The sequence below is a fragment of the Bos grunniens genome, chromosome 9, assembly GCF_055505025.1.
Source record: "Bos grunniens cultivar Pamir isolate PY7600 chromosome 9, Bosgru_T2T1.0, whole genome shotgun sequence".
In the NCBI taxonomy this organism is placed as follows: Eukaryota; Metazoa; Chordata; class Mammalia; order Artiodactyla; family Bovidae; genus Bos; species Bos grunniens.
In genome coordinates, this window is record NC_141173.1 from 88,052,280 (window position 1) to 88,068,804 (window position 16,525).

At 50.9% G+C, this 16,525-nt stretch overlaps 1 protein-coding gene and 1 pseudogene across 4 annotated transcripts; both read right to left on the reverse strand.

Annotated features, from left to right (window-relative positions):
• Positions 1 to 276: 276 nt before the first annotated feature.
• On the reverse strand, positions 277 to 14,114 carry LOC147366317 (UL16-binding protein 3-like). Of its 4 annotated transcripts, XR_015133306.1 has the most exons (6): positions 12,036 to 12,289; positions 2,853 to 3,116; positions 2,338 to 2,613; positions 1,838 to 2,067; positions 1,594 to 1,732; positions 277 to 410 (listed from the first exon to the last, which is right to left on the reverse strand). XR_015133306.1 is itself a non-coding variant. In XM_086318293.1 (5 exons), exons 1-5 carry the CDS (start codon positions 12,106 to 12,108, stop codon positions 407 to 409), a joined length of 756 nt encoding a protein of 251 aa, XP_086174419.1. In that variant the 5' UTR covers positions 12,109 to 14,114; the 3' UTR covers positions 277 to 406. The 4 variants fall into 4 exon arrangements, 3 of the variants coding, with proteins under 3 accessions (XP_086174419.1, XP_086174418.1, XP_086174420.1); XM_086318293.1 differs by lacking the exon at positions 1,838 to 2,067 and having other exon boundaries at positions 12,036 to 14,114; XM_086318292.1 differs by lacking the exons at positions 277 to 410; positions 1,838 to 2,067 and having other exon boundaries at positions 1,271 to 1,732; positions 12,036 to 14,114.
• LOC147366318 (inactive tyrosine-protein kinase RYK pseudogene) lies at positions 8,715 to 10,201 on the reverse strand (annotated as a pseudogene).
• Positions 14,115 to 16,525: the final 2,411 nt, after the last annotated feature.

The window sequence follows — 16,525 nt, forward strand, 5'->3', positions numbered from 1 at the left end:
AGTTTTTTCATCATGTGCTGTGTGTGCTTAGTCTCTCAGTCATGTCCAACTCTTTGTGATACCATGGACTACAGCCTGCCAGGCTCCCCTGTCCATGGGATTCTCCAGGCAAGAATACTGGTGTGTGTTGCCATGCCCTCCTCCAGGGGATCTTCCCAACCCAGGGATCAAACCCAGGTCTCTTGAATTGTACGTGAATTCTTTACCATCTCAGCCACCAGGGAACCACTTTTTTCATCATACTCACTCTCAAAACATAATATGGAACAAAAAAAATTCATCATCTCTAAAAGATTTATATTAAAAAATATGCAAACTATGCAAACAGAAGGAGAACAAAGGCAGCCAAGCAAAGACTGAGTCCTGAGGCCAACAGAGCACCTGTTGGGGCTTCCTGGGAGCAGCATCACCTGCAGAAAAGAAAGAGGTGTTGGCCCAGGAGGTTAAGGAAATTCTGTCACTTTCCTGGGGCTGCCCCTCCCCAACCCCACCAGCCCCGCCCTCCCTGAGGGGCTCCTAAGTCCTCCACCCCCAACCCCACCCCAGGCCCAGCAGTTTCTTGTCACCTCCTCCTTCCTTCCTGCATCACAGAGTCACCCAGGCCCTGACACCCCCTGCTCAGGCTCAGGACTAGAGCCAGTGAGGAATCAATCTGCTCCCTTTACTCAGGTCTGGATCCTCCCTGAGGGGGTCCTAAAGGACAGGGAGCAGATCCCCAGAGGAGGGGCTTTGCTTCCTGAGAGCTTTGGGGGGCTGCAGGCAAACCTCCTTCCTTCGCCCCCCTCCAGCCTCTGAGCAGCACACACAGCTCTCAGGACCAGGGTCCCTGCCCCCCATATCTTCCTGGCCCTGCCCAGCTGGGCGCCTCCACCCCAGCTCAGGCCCACCATCCCCAGGCACCTCTGCTCAAGGCAGGGCCGCTCAGTGATGGAGGCTCTGGGTCCCCAAGAGGCTGGTGACCTGCAGGCCACAGGCTGAGTCACAACTGCTGCTGCTCCAGGAGCACAGGCCTGGCCTCAGCCCTTCCCACAGTCTCTGCTGTGGGGCTCCTGCCTTACCTGCTTGACCCAGGCCACTTCCTGTGAGAACAGGCCTTTGGAGTTGGGTCTGCAAAGGCCTTCCCACCCCTTCCTCCTGGGATGAGAGCCTGGCCCCGCTCATCTTGGGCCCCTGGGTGGGTCCCATCCCCGCTGACACATCATGTGGAGCCCCCATGCTGCTTTCAGCCCCCGTGAGTCCTGCCCTCGCCCTGAGTGCCTGCTGTTCTCACACCACCTACCGGGGGCCCTGCCAGTGAGCACTCTGTGCTCAGTCAGGGGACTAGGCTAAACCCTTTAAGCATCAATAGGCCCTCAGCCTTCCTATGCCCCAGCCACCCCTCACTTCCCACTGTCATCTGACAGTGAGGACCTTTCAGAACTGAGGCCTGATCTTGTCCGAATTCTGCTCTCAGGTGATATGGGGTCTTATTCACCGGCTCATTTCCAGGATGAGGAGGTTCAGTGAGGGGCAGGGGTTGGCTGGGATTCACCTTCCCTGGCCTCACACCAGGCCCTGTGCCCCTGCCTTCCCTCTGAATTCTGCCCTCAGTACCTCCTCTTGTAACGGATACAGACTATTATGATGCCCATTATTATGACGAAACCGGCGAAAACCCCGGTGGCGATCCAGGTGATATAACTGCTGTCTGGGGCCATGCGCTGCATTGTAGAGGGTCCCGTGGTCGGTGATGCTGCAAGGAGAGTAAGAGTGAAGCCCTGGTCCAGACCCCAAGCTCGGCAGATGCCTGCTCACCCCCCTGACCCAGGTACCCCTACTGTGCAGAGAGTTTACACACATCACATGGAGGCCCCTGAGATAGATCCTCAGGCGAGATGGGGGGAAGGGAGGAGCCCAGTCCTCACGGGGCTCTGACAGCTAATGGGGGAGCAAGGTTTCCAACACAGCCACTCAGTCCTGCTGTGACATCAGAGACGGTGACCTGAAGATGGAGTCCTCAGGAGCTGACAGCAGAGGTGGTATTGACAGTTTTCCAGAAGTAGGATTGGTGACATCTAAAAGAAGATTCTGGAAAGAGGGAACAGTAAGAAGGAGATTGGGATCACAGAGATGCTCTCATTTTTAGGATCCGTGGGAATCCATGTTCACTCGTCCAAAGGCCTGTGCTGTGAGGAGAGACATCAGGAGCTGGAAGAGGAAGGAGGATGACAGAGCATCCCCGGACCATTGTTCTCCCAGGACAGCTCACCTCTGACAGATCATTTTCACACACACACAGAGGGGTGGGTCCATGTCACCATGAGAGAACTACCACTTTCTCCTACTCTTCTCACTTACCCGCGGTCTTCAACATTTTCTCCCAGCTCAGCAAGAAATTCTGAAACCAGTGCTGACAGTCTCCCATGGAGACCTGCTTGAAGAAGTCCGTCACAGCTCTGTCATTCTCCCACTTCTCTTTCATCCACCTCCCTTTAGAATGAACCAATGTCCAGTATCCATTCTCCGAATCAAAGAGGAGGCACAGTTGTCCATTGAAGCCAAACTGCCAGGATCCACTGATGTGTCCGTTGTCTTCTCGCCAGCATGTCATCCTGGCCTGCAGGGTCAGAGGGCCTGACCACACCAAAGAAAAGAAAGAGCTCAGCCTTTGAGCTTGACAGAATCTTTGCCCCACCTGGGTCCACCTCCCCTGGGCCCAGCTAATCTGGCCCTGGTCTCTCCTGCAACAGCTGCTCTTTCCACTGGACTACTAGGGAAGGACAATATCCTTTATTTTTTTCTTTTAACCCCAAAACAGTGGATGCAGCTAAGCCCCCAGTCTACTGCTCCTACATTTGGACTTTCTAACTCACCCTTGTCTATGTGTTTGGCCGGTGTAACATCAGGCATCTGCTTCTTGAGCAAGTCCACAGTGTCTCTGAGTGTGTCAGTCTGTGTTTCCCAAGCGTTCATACTTTTCACTTCCTCTCCCAATGGACTCATGTACTTGATCTTAGCTCTACCACAGTCATAGGAGAGAAAGACCTTTTGATCAAATTCTCCTTGAACCTCACACCATGGCTGACCATCTCTGGGCTGAAGATCGATGGTGAAATTATAGGAAAGAGAATGAGCGTCTGTGAAGGCAAAACACAGTGAGGGTGAGGTTGGGGAAAAAGACCCTGAGGCCCCTTCCCCCAGTTATGTGAGAGCAAAGTGCAGGGCTGGGCTGACAGAGCAATGACACCCCACAACACACACCACACAGCCAGTGCCCCTCCTCTCCTTGTGGAGAAGGAGGAGTCCCCTGCCTGGCAAATTTCACACATCCTGGGTGTGTCCCCTTGTCCACCAGGTCTGTTCCTAGCATCATAACCTTTGCAGAGACGTGCCAGGCTGCTATGCAGGAAAAGTCTAAATGACAGAGGACTGTCAGAATCTAACCCCGTGTCCTGTGAGAGATGGGGAGCCTGTGGGGATGCTCCTGAGGAAGCAGGATCACAGGGAGAGGGGCAAAGAGGGGACGGGTGAGCACAGAACCCCAAGTTGGAGAAGGGAGAGTTCACAACTAGGGGTCACAGGACTTAGCAAGGCCGGGGAGACACTGCTGATCTCCCATTAGGATGGGTCTTGGAAGCCTGGAGAAAGGCCTGGCCCACCTGGCAAGAAAGAGAAAGTCCAGAACTTCCAAGGCAGGTGGTAGAGGAGGGGATCAAAGGCTCAGGGAAGTGAATCTGCCAGGGCGGACACGGTATGAAAGGGCAGGAAAGTGTCCAGGCCACCAGGCACCATGGGAAAGCCTGATGGATTCTATGGAGCCAGAGAGGAAAGTGTGGATGAGAAGCATCTCCCATAGCTCAAAGATGACTTTTGTGGAAATCAGGGATAGTGGTAGGAGACCGTGTTCCTGTGGGCTTCCGGCAGGAACAGGGATGGAAAATGGAGAAAGATCAGATTCCAGGTGGAGTGTTGTATGTCAGGAGCAAAGTTGGTACAACAGTAAAAGTGATTAGTGAAAGTGACTCAGTCATGTCTGACTCTTGTGACCCCCATGGACTATACAGTCCATGGAATTCTCCAGGCCAGAATATGGTGGTGGGTAGCCTTTCCCTTCTCCAGAGGATCTTCCCGACTCAGGATTGGAATCCAGGTCTCCTGCATTGCAGGCGGATTAGTTACCAGCTGAGCTATCAGGGAAGCTGAAAGTGATTAGAGAGTCCCAATGCCAGCCAGGGCCTGACTGCAGAGAGTACAATGCTGGCTCATAGCACAGGGTGATCCTAGAGGCAGAGAGATGGTCAGTGAACCTGGATGCAAACTGCTTGATTGAGAGACAGAAAACAAGGAGAGACAAACACAAGACTGGATGATCAGTAGGCTGAAAGCAGCCATCCCTACCAAACATCCCTACCAAAATTTCCAGAACTGAGCTACTTCTCAGAAGGCATCACCAGAGAAAGAAGCCACGTCCCAGTGAGGAGGGCCCTTTCATCACCACGGCAAGTGCAGAAGTCCTTCGATACTCTCCCGATGAGCCACACGGTTATTTACTGGGGCAACTAACTCCAATACTTTGGCCACCTGATGTGAAGAACTGAGTCATTGGAAAAGACCCTGATGCTGGGAAAGATTGAAGGCCAGAGGAGAGGGGATGACAGAGGATGGGACAGTTGGATGCCATCACTAATGCGATATACATGAGTTAGAGTAAGCTCTGGGAGTTGGTGATGGACAGGGAAGCCTGGCAGGCTGCAGTCCATGGGGTCGCAAAGAGTCAGACACAACTGAGTGACTGAACTGAACTGAACTGGAAGTGCAGAAGGAGAAACTACTCCCACATTCATTAGACCCAGTGTGTTACTAACACCACGCACAGGAACAGTAGCATGATCATGGCCCCGGTGCTGTGAAGCGATGCTCCGAGGACCAGGCAATTAATAGACACCTGTGCCAGGTCCTGCTGACAGTGGTTATCTCTGGGTCCACAGATCCACTCAGTGTCCATTGCACACGTCCTGGGCTTCTGACACGAATGCACAGTCTGTGTTGTTAGTAAACTGCCATGGGTGAGGTACCATAGTCGTGGATTCCACATTCATTCTTCTCACCCTGACTCCCCATCCCCCGATAGTACATGGAGACAGTATCATCTCCTGGAGGAAATAATGAAAACGAGTACCAACCTACAATCTCCCTAGGCCTGCAGAGCTGTGGTCCCTATCTTATCTCCACTGAATTACCACTGAGGTCCTAGGTTCCCTCTAATGGTACATATGACACATTCCAGGCTTCAAGACCCTAGGTCTCTGCTGCAACTCCTGTCCTGGCACAAAGGCAGTCACAATTGATGAATGATGAGTGTGGCTGGACCTGCTTCTTGGGCAGATGACCCAACAGAACCGGTGACATCATAGCTTCCTGTGTTCAGAAAGGTGCTACATGCTGTAGGTGGCATTTTACTTGGAGGCTCACAACACAGACTCCTGGTGTCCTGAAGAAAGGACATACCACTTGCAGTGAGAAAGCCCATACCATTCAGTGCGGCTCCTGGTATGGTCCTGGGGCCTGGCAGAGATGAGGCCTCTGGTCATGGAATGTCAGAGTTGCCCATTATGATCTGGGTTCACCAACCCCAACCATTAGTTCAGATAGGCCAGCCGTCATAGGATAGAAGTGATTATGTGGCTTGGCATAACCAGGGCCACAGGGAACAAATAAGATGTGCCAGCAGGTCACCTAGGCCTGACACCAGAGTTGATACAGGTATGCTCACACCTGTGGCTTCATGCAGTGCCCCCTATGGCTCCTTGAACCAAGGAAGCCAGACTATAGCAGAGGGGGTGCATTAGCCCATAACAGCCAGATCCACACTCCTATCACAGTCCCACCACCAGAAGCTACAAGGCAGGACACGGTAAGTTTCTGGTTCATAAACAGACAACTGAGGCAGCTCTTGGATGATTCTCTATGGGATGGGTCACTCATTACTGGGGTCAGAAACCAGGATAGTGGACAAGTCTGGTTCTCAGTTGATTTACACATTATATTTGGCTCCTGCTGCTCCACAAACATGGAAGCTCCTTTTGCACTCAGAGACAGATACCAAATTGCCTAAAGAGACCTTGAGATTTACTATCTTCTGTAGAAAAAATTCTGTCAACTCCTACCTTAATCAATAACCATAAAAGGCTGCTGCTGTCCCAATTCCTAGACACTATGAATGTGGGACCAAAGGGTAGAAGTGGGGATGCCCAGCCTCACCCTCGAGCCCTGTGTCACACTCTGGGAAACCTGTTCCTGTCCCTCCTAAGTTAGGTCCTCGGGGCCAGGTGTGGGGGGGTTTGTTGGGTGAGTTATCAGACAGAGGGATAAGATGCCAGTTGAGAGAGGGCATGTTTAGACTTTCTCCAACTAGCTGTTGGAGGCCCTGGGCTTCTTGGGACCATGGACAAATGGGAAATAAATGGTCTCATAACCAAAACGGCTCAAGGGCGCCTTAGTGGGAAAGACCTGCCCCCCCCTCCCCCCATGGTCTCTGTCTGCCTCTTGTTTGTAGAAAAGTTTCAGTCAGCCAGGCCTCCTGTGAGTCTCAAAACAGTGGTTTAAGAGTTAAGGATTAGAACATGTGAAGATGGAGAAAGGAATACTCCTTAGGCTGGGAAACTGGTAACAATTTAGACTGTGACCAGCCACATAGCAGTGTCATGAAATTACCAGTTCCCTGAAAGATAACAAAGAGCTGACACAAGCCTCAAGTTGTTTCTACAGGAAGCAGACCCCCAGCACATAAAAACTGCTGGCGGCAAGCACGTAGACCCCCAGACTTGTTGAAACCATAAGCTTGGTGGTGCTCAAACATTCGCCTTGTGCCAACCACCCTGACTGTGCTCAAGACGCTGATGTGCCCCACAGCAGCCACCTCTGCTCCCTTTCTAACCTGGAAACTTAGAGGCGGTCTGAGAACATTAGGTCACTATTTCCCAGGGCTCCTGAACAAACCAGCTTCTCCTTTTCCATCACTTATTAACTTCACCAGTGGTAGGATCTGGGTCATAACCAGCTTCAATTAGTAACGGCCTGAACTGTCTGGGAGGAGCTTTGACTCCAGGGAGGCGCTGATCAATGGCTAGGCATTGAGAGCCTTCCTCATGATGCAAATGTAATTTTTTTTTAATAAACTGAATTCTTTAATTTTTTCAAGTGTGTTTAAAAATCCATTTTGTACTTAAGCCAGCCTTGAAGATAAGCACATAATCTGTTTACTTTTTTTTTTTTACCCAACAAAACTCAGGCACCCATTCTGTGCATAGCACTGTTCTAGGTGCAGTAAAAGGGATTCTTAACCTTAAACCATGATTGCACCTTCTGGAACTGTGTTATCCTCCTTTTCCAGAAAGTAAAAATAAATAAAATCACCATTGTTTACTATTGACCTGCCCCAAATCCACTTCTGGCTCTGAGAACTGCTGCTGCTGCTAAGTCGCTTCAGTCGTGTCTGACTCTGTGCGACCCCATAGACGGCAGCCCACCAGGCTCCCCCGTCCCTGGGTTTCTCCAGGCAAGAACACTGGAGTGGGTTGCCATTTCCTTCTCCAATGCATGAAAGTGAAAAGTGAAAGTGAAGTCTCCCAGTTGTGTCCAACTCTTAGAGACCCCATGGACTGCAGCCTACCAGGCTCCTCCATCCATGGGATTTTCCAGGCAAGAGTACTGGAGTGGGGTGCCATATGCTAGGATCTGCCAAATTTAAGATGTTTCAGTGAATTCCGCTCCTACTTTCCCCAAAGTAAGAAGGCAGAACTCCTCTTTATTTAAAAAAAAAATTTTAAAGGCAATTTTTCATGAAAGAGTAGTTTCTATTTCTATTGCATTTTTCTCTTTTTTTTCCTTCTAGCTTTTAAGTTTTCTTCCTCCAACACTACCTTTTCCTGTACAAGGCAACAGCATTTTTTCATTTTTCTTTTTCTAAGACAAAGTATTCTATCTTATAGACAAATAATTCCCAAGACTAGTGATAAATATTTAAAAAAAGAAGAAGAAGAAAGAAACTTAAGAGTTTCCCTGGTGGCTCAGCAGGTAATGAATCCACCTGCAATGCAGGAGACCCCAGTGCAATTCCTGAGTCAGAAAGATCTCCTGGAAAAGGGAGAGGCTACCCACTCCAGTATTCTTGAGCTTCCCTGGTGCCTTAGATGGTAAAGAATCCACCTGCAATGTGGAAGACCTGGGTTCAATCCCTGGGTTGGGAAGATCCCCTAGAGAAGGGAAAGGCTACCCATTCTAGTATTCAACCCTGGAGAATTCCACGGACTGTATAGTCCATGGGGTCGCAAAGAGTCAGACACGACTGAGCAACTAAGCCCAGCACATTCAAGGGTGAATCAACTACATTACTTTGATGAAGTAAAAACTAAAAAGCACTTGGCACTAAGCTAGTCCAAGTATTTGTGTTGAAACAATTTTAAAAACTATTTATTTTATAACACTGTTTAAAACTTTCTTGGTCAAAAAATTTATACAAACATTTTCAGTAAACCTAAAGAAAGTGATATCTAGAAAATATTCCACATCATTAAGTCTGTCTTAGAAAGTTCAGATGCTATGGCATTCCTAAGGCACAGTGTTCTGGAAGACAATGTGCTTCTGCGGTGCTGGGTGATGTATGTGACTGGCCGGCTCCACGTGGGCCTCAGCAGGCACCGTCCCCCTGATGCTGGGGGACTGTGAGAGGACAGTCAGACACAGGCCCCCAGGGCTGCATGGAACCCTGTGAGACACTGGGCCAGCTGCTGGAACTGGGCTTCTCCTCCAAATCTAAGGCCCAGCACAAGCCATCACAGCAAATGGTTCATCAGGACAGTTGATAGGCTGGGCTATTTGATGACCTTCTTTCATATCTCTAAAGAGTCGACATCCGTGTAGGGTATTTGACCCAGAGCCATGAGCTCCTACACTATCACTCTGAAGGCCCACACATCACTAGCACTGGAGAACTAAAAAAAATTATTTTTTTCATATCTATCTTTTTTTGGCTGTATTGGGTCTTAGTTGTGGCACTTGGGACCTTTTTGCAGCATGAAGACTCTTAGTTGCAACATGCTGACTTCTTAGTTGTAGCATGCGGGATCCAGTTCCCTGACCAAGGATCGAACCAGGCCCTTTCATTGGGAGTGTGGATTCTTAGCGACTGGATTACCAGGGAAGTCCGGAGACCTCATTCTTAACCAGACGTTCATGAGCCATCCATCGATCCCACTTTTTCACTGTCCTCCAGACAGTGAGAGTCCATGGGGAACAAGATTCTGGAGAGGGGCTATCTGTACTCTTAACTTGAGGTTGTCATCAATGGCAGAGCTCCTAGCAGCCAGGTCTTTGTGGAGGACTTCTCTTCTGACCAGGTAATCCATTCCACAGGCAATCTGACCTTGTGGACCAGGTCCTGTTGAGAAATTGCCTGAGGATTACTGGCCTCTACTAATTTGTGCTGCAGGCTTCCCTGGTGGCTCAGACAGTGAAGAATCTGCCTGCAATTCAGAAGACCCGAGTTTGACCCCTGGGTCAGAAAGATCACCTGGAGAAGGGAATGGCCACCCACTCCATTATTCTTGCCTGAAGAATTCCTCGGACAGAAGAGCTTGGCGGGCTACAGTAGATGAGGTGGCAAGAGCCGGACAGGACTGACTAATACACACAGAGACACACAATTTGCAATGCTGTGAAAACTATTTATGATTCTCCCAATTCGTGTAAGGCAATATCATGAGGGCTTTTCTCTTTTTTCTATACACATAAGGGAAATAGGAGAAGATTTCTGTGATGAAGATCTCATAGCTTGCAATGTTCAGTGAATATCATTGTCACCTGAATTTCAGAAGCTTAATCTCTGTTTTTACAAATGATTGCTGTTTTTTATTTGGATATTTTCCATCTACATAAATCCCATGGAAAATACGCCCTAAACTACCTTCTTGGAGTACATCCTTTCCGTGGATAGAGTTATCCTCTCCTTGGATATTTCGATATCCTTCACCTTAGCTCTGGCCTCCAAAAGAGGGGCACTTCTCAAGACACTCCTCTACCCACCCACAAGGTAGGATAACGGGATGGAAGTACTATTGTTGGGTGTGTCTCCTCACAGATACTGAGTCATCTGGGACATGGCTGAGACAACCCTTGGGAACTACTGGACACTGATGCTGTCTTCCAGTTCAATTCTTGTCATACTATGAAGGTGCAAAACAGCTAATATTATTACTACAAGAAATATAACTGCACGGCAAACCCCTGTGCTGATATAAAACACACGGGTAGAAGTAGCTGGAGCTGCATGAACAGGATCATAAATAGTTCTGCTAGTGGCTTTGTCTAAGACCGAAGTTTTTTGTAGCACATTTTCCTTCCTTTCAAATTTTTGAAGAAGGGAAGTTTTTGAAGAATTTACTGTCAAGTTGAGCTGCATTTAGTATCACAACCTCATCATCTACTTTGCAGAAAAGGAAAGCTAGAGCCGATATAGTGCATGGAAATCCCCCCACCCCGTGCCCCTCGAACGCCCCACCCCCATCAAGCAGAAATGCCGACCTGGGGCAGGTCCACGAAATTGTCTACTTGGAAACCTGCTTATATTCAACTTGGACTCTGCAGGCCAAGTGAAAGGCAGGACATCTGTTTCGCTGGGTTAAAGGATAGACGTAGTGCCCAACAAGGCCACTTCTCTAATATATAAAGTTCTGCATCTAGACCAATGAGCCGAGGCACCTGGTCCCTGCTCAGGAAGAGGCTCGCACCGGCCCCCGGGGTCCTGGGTGAGGCCCGGGGGCCGGGGGTGGAGCCCTGGGGCCGGGGGTTGAGCCGTGCCGCGGAGCCTGGTGGCCAAGGGTGGAGCCCGGGGACCGGGGATGGAGCCCGGGGCCGGAGGTGGAGCCTTGCTGAGGAGCCAGGGGACCGGGGGTGGAGCCCTGGGACCGGGGGTGGAGCCGTGCCGCGGAGCCTGGTGGCCGAGAGTGGAGCCCGGGGACCGGGGGTGGAGCCGTGCCGCGGAGCCTGGTGGCCGAGAGTGGAGCCCGGAGAGCCGGGGTGGAGCCGTGCCGCGGAGCCCGGTGGCTGAGGGTGGAGCCCGGAGGCCGGGGTGGAGCCCGGGGCCGGGGGTGGAGCCATGACGCAGAGCCCTGGGGCCGGGGCCGGGGCTGGAGCCAGCAGCGAGGGCTCGGACAGGAGCACTCAAGCACGTTTCAGCAGGGAGTGCGCCGCCGCCGCCGCTTCCTGGGCACCAGGGTCCGCTCTGCGTTTATAACTTACAGCCGGGAAAGAGCGCTGGTCCTTCAAGGGCCGGGAGATGTAGGGACCAGAAGGGTCTCTGTTGCACAGGTCGGGGCGGGAGGGTGTGTTTTTCTGGGCGGGTCTGTGTCCCTTCTCCCAAACCGCCCGGCTCCAGGGCTCCCACTTCCCAGGGGCGGTCTGGACCCTTGGGGGGTTTCAACCCTATTTCCTGCCGCGTCCCGGCCCCCTCGTTCCCCCCGTCACTTCCCAAATTCCCGGCATTACTACTCCACCCAAGTCACCCCTGTTGTGGCCCGGAGAGCCGGCAAGAAGCCGGGAGGAGCCTCCGAGGACCAAATGGGCCAGGGAAGGGAAAGAGGTGGGGGCGGCGGCGCCACCCTGTAAAAAGTTTCGCGAAACCCCGCGGACACCACCCCCATCCCCTTTCCGGCTCTTGCTATGCTATGCTGTGCTAAGTCACTTCAGTCGTGTCCGACTCTGTGCGACCCCATAGACGGCAGCCCACCAGGCTCCCCCGTCCCTGGGATTCTCCAGGCAAGAACACTGGAGTGGGCTGCCATTTCCTTCTCCAATGCATCAAAATGAAAAGTGAAAGTGAAGTCGCTCAGTCGTGTCCGACTCTTAGCGACCCCATGGACTGCAGCCTAACAGGCTCCTCCGTCCATGGGATTTTCCAAGCAAGAGTACTGGAGTGGGGTGCCATTGCCTTCTCCGGCTCATAGCCCATCCAATCTCGCGTTCCCCCACGCCCCGCGCAGGGTCATCCCCGAACTCACCGCTGGACGTCCCGCTGAACAAGACAATCGGCAGCAAAACGAGGAAACCAAGACTGGTCTTGGAGCCACCCATTTCTCCCTTTGCCACCTGGATCCCAATTTTGCAGGAGTGCGAGGCTGCCAAGCTAGAACCCGCGATCTTTTCCGGCTAGCCCACTGCTGCTGTCTGGCTTCCGCTCCTTCATGGACTTCCTGGCCCGCCCCTCCGCCGACAGGCCTCGCCCCAGGTTTTCTAGCAGAAACCGTTAGGAAGCCCCGCGCTAGCTCACTCCCTCACTAGCCCTGCCTCCCTGTGTACTCGCATGTCCACTTGCTTACGCGGTGCGCCAACTTGCAAGGGTGATAGGAGACCGCCTAGTTCTTGTTGCTGAAGCTGAAATGCCAATAGTTTGGCCACCTGATGTGAAGAACTGACTCAATGGAAAAGACCCTGATGCTGGGAAGGATTGAAGACGGTAGGAGCAGGGGACGACAGAGGATGAGATAGTTGGAAGGCATCACCGACTCGATGGACATGAGTTTGAGTAAAATCTGGGAGTTGGTGATGGGCTTGCAGTCCATGGGGTCGCAAAGAGTCGGACACGACTGAGCCACTGAACTTAAGGCTCTTCTTGTTCCTCACCTTATCAGTCTTAAGCGTCTTGTTCCTTGTCAGATCGGGGGCACTCAGGCCAGTCATCTGAGTTGGGAGGAGACAAGGAACAAAAGAAAATTCTTGTTCGGGCGCCTGGGTCGGGTCAGTCAGCGGACAAGCTTGTCCCTAAGTACCTGAATGGTCAGGGCATCAGTCGCAGTGAGGAAATCCCACCAGAGTCGCCATCTGTTACAGAAAGGGGGACTCCTTGCAGGGTCTGAGAGTGGGCTTTTGTCTAACATTGGGAAATGAATTGTTCCAGGAGACACACATGCTGACAAGGGAAGAGGCTTTTTTTGGGAAGGGGCTACAGGGCGGAGAGCAGCAGGGTAAGGGAACCCAGCAGAACTGCTTTGCCACATGGCTTGTGGTCTCAGGTTCTTTGGTGATGGATTAGTTTCTGGGTCATCTCTGCCCAATCATTCTGACTCAGGGTTGTCCCGGGTGTCAGAAATGTGTTCTGGCGAGCTTTATTGATATTTCTGAGAGTTTATTTATATAGTACTTACTTTCCCTTAACCCAATTAAATCCAGCTCAGTTACAAATTCATTTTCATGTAAAGACAGAACCAGAGATCTCTTTGTTTTACTGCTTCGGTTTTAAAAATGCTATTTTTTCCCCCTGACTCTGGGGTACCACAGATGGATCAGATGGTTCCTGAGAACCCAGGCGAAAGACTTACATTTTGGAAGGGAGAAATGGAAGCTCCCTTTTTTGTTTGTTTTGTTTTTAAAGTCTTCCAAAATGATTGTGAACAGTGATTGCAGCCATGAAATTAAAAGATGCTTGCTCATTGGAAAAACAGCTATGATAAGCCTAGACAGCATATTAAAAAGCAGAGACATCACTTTGCCAACAAAGGTCCCTATAGTCAAAGCTATGGTTTTTTCAGTAGTCATGTATGGATGTGAGAGCTGGACCATAAGAAGGCTGAGCACTGAAGAATTGATGCTTTTGAGCTGGTGTTGCAGAAGACTCTTGAGAGTCCCTTGGACAGCAAGGAAACCAAACCAGTCAATCCTAAAGGAAATCAGTCCTGAATAGTCATTGGAAGAACTGATGCTGAAGTTGAAGCTCCAATACATTGGCCACCTGATGTGAAGAGCCAACTCACTGGAAAAGACCTGGGAAAGATGCTGGGAAAGATTGAAGGCAGGAGGAGAAGGGGATGACAGGGGACGGGATGGTTGGATGGCATCACTGACTCAATGGACATGAGTGTGAGCAAGCTCCAGGAGATGGTGAAGGACAAGGAAGCCTGGTTCTTGCAGTCCATGGGGTCGCAAAGAGTCAGACATGACTGAGTGACTGAACAAGTAACCCATGCCCACAATTGTAGCAGAGATTTGCAGGAGCAATTGGACAGAGAAAAGTACATAAAATAAAGATGCTTTTAAATTCACTGAGAGAACCTACCAATGACAGAAAATTAACAAAAAGAAACAAAGAGAGGGTCTTACTGGGAAGTGGCCTCTGGGGCATTTTGTCCAGCCCAGCCCAGCTCTTCTCTCAAGGGGGCCAGTGGGAACCTTCAAGCCTGAAGTGGGAACACAAAACAAACAAGTGGTGGTGAAAAAGGTGACCCAACAGGGAGTCTCTTGGATGTAAAAGGACAGGAGTGCAGGTATGAGGACCAAGGGAGAGCAAAAGGGAGGAGGGACAGAAAAGACTGAAAAATGGAAAGGGAGCCATTGCCTTTTCAACCCCTGCACCTGCGGGTGTCTATTTATTCAGGCACCAACCTGCAGGCTTCCAGAAAGGGCCAGTGAGGGAGGGAGCACCCTGTCCACTGCCCACTGGGGTGATCAAGCCCAGAAACCAGCCCCTTGTACATCGGCTGTGGGCCTGCAGCCCAGAGGTGGGATTCTCACCTACGCATAAACCAGCATATAGAAATCTGCCACTTCACTGAGTTCCCAACAGGACTTCTCTTGGCGGCAGGAAAATAGAAGTGAGAATATTGGTATGATCAGACGTCCAGCCACTACCTAATAAAAGGTTTGAACCTCTATCATTCTCACAAATCTCCTATGAGGCAGAACCTGCTGGACCAAGACCTGCAGGGTATGAGGTGGGTCTCTCCCACCACCTTGTCACCCATCAAAGTGAGCCATTGACAGCCAGAGGGAGCTTTGTCTCCTAAGTTGAGAGGAGTGATGCTGTCCTTGCTGAGGTCCACTCTCTCAGAAGGATAAGACAGAGAGACAGAAGGACAGAGAGAGGAGAAGTGGAGAGATAATAGATGATGGAAAGGCACAAAGGGTGAGGGGGAGCACAATGCCTGAATGAAGGCCCTGAGGCCCCCAGGGGCCAGGAAGGCAGACCAACCAAACTGGTGACTCTGAGCCGAGGTTCAGGCGGCCACTTGTCAGCACAGGGAAGTTGCACTCTGAGGTCACAGAGATGCCCAGATGCTCTGGTAGAAAGGGGACAGTAGCCCTTCATGGTTGCTGCAGAGTATGTTAGCGACCAGGCTTCTTGGCCTCCTTAATCAATCAGTTCATTCAGTTCAGTTCATTCAGTCGCTCAGTCATGTCCAACTCTTTGTGACCCCATGGACTGCAGCACGCCAGGCCTCCCTGTCCATCACCAACTCCCAGTGTTTACTCAAACTCATGCCCATTGAGTCAGTGATGCCGCAAGGGCAGGGGCTCTGGGTTCGGCAGACTTGGGTATGCTTGGTGCTGCAGACATGGGTATTGCATAAGTCCTCTTTGTGGAGGTTGCCATTAACCCCACCAAAGAGCTGCCAGAACGTACATAGGACTGGGGAAATAGACTCTTGGAGGGCATGAACAGAACCCTAATGGATAGAAGTGGATAAGAGGCCAGATAAGAAATTTAGGCGAGGCTTCACTGGGACACATGCTGCAGTGTGAGGGCGCAGGCACAAGCAACAGGTTTCCTTGCTCATTCCCTTGGGGGGAGGGCGGTGGGGGAGGCAGGCTGGTCCCTTATATGGGTGAGGGTAGGGGCAGGTCAAGGCTTAGGACCTGAGGGATGGCTTAGGTGGTCTGCCCACTGTCGTGGCAGTGCCTTGTGCAGGTATCATACCCCGCACTGCTTTTCCAGTTGGGTGTTTTATCTTTTCATTCATAATTAAGCCCAACTTGGCATGCATGCAGTTATTTTCAGTCCCTTATAATTGCTTTGTATTTTGTTGCTGGAGGAGATCACTGTCCAGGTGCAAGCACTAGAGCGAAGGTCTACAGATCCTAGGGTTCAAGTCCCAGCAGATCTCACTTGCGCTGTTGGATATGTTTCTCATCCACGCTTTCCTCTCAGGCTCCATGGAGTCCATCAGGCTTTCCCATGGAGCTGGTGGATTGCACACTTTCCTGCCCTTTCATACCATGTCTGCCCTGGCAGATTCACTTCTCTGAGCCTTGGATCCCCTCCTCTACCACCTGCCTTGGAAGTTCTGGACTTTCTCTTTCATGCCAGGTGGGCCAGGCCTTTCTCCAGGCTTCCAAGACCCATCCTAGTGGGAGATCAGCAGCATCTCCCTGGCCTTGCTAAGTCCTGTGACCCCTAGTTGTGAACTCTCCCTTCTCCAGCTTTGGGTTCTGTGCTCATCCTGCCCCACTGTGATCCTGCTTACTCAGGAGCAGCCCCCAAAGGCTCACTTACATTTCTTGTGCTGCTGCATGAGAAAAACCTAAGACCCTCCTTCTGCTCAGACCAATGGGCTGTGGGCCTCTTGCATTAGAAATTAAGGAAAATTTTACTTCATAAATCTGGCTAACATTGAGAGTTCCAGATAATTCTGCCCATTTCCTCCTAATTCAAAAATTCTTAGTTAAGCAGTTTAACACATGCCTCAGAGTGTTCTTGTTTAGTCAGTAGTTGTGTGGG

Excerpts from the sequence above, each read along its gene's own strand:
- LOC147366317 (XM_086318292.1), bottom strand. The coding sequence starts at position 12,108 with ATGGGTGGCTCCAAGACCAGTCTTGGTTTCCTCGTTTTGCTGCCGATT. Across the intron at positions 3,117-12,035 it reads GTTCAGCGGGACGTCCAGCG|ACGCTCATTCTCTTTCCTAT; the intron begins GTGAGTTCGGGG and ends TTGCCTTCACAG. Across the intron at positions 2,614-2,852 it reads GGCCAAACACATAGACAAGG|GCCCTCTGACCCTGCAGGCC; the intron begins GTGAGTTAGAAA and ends TGGTGTGGTCAG.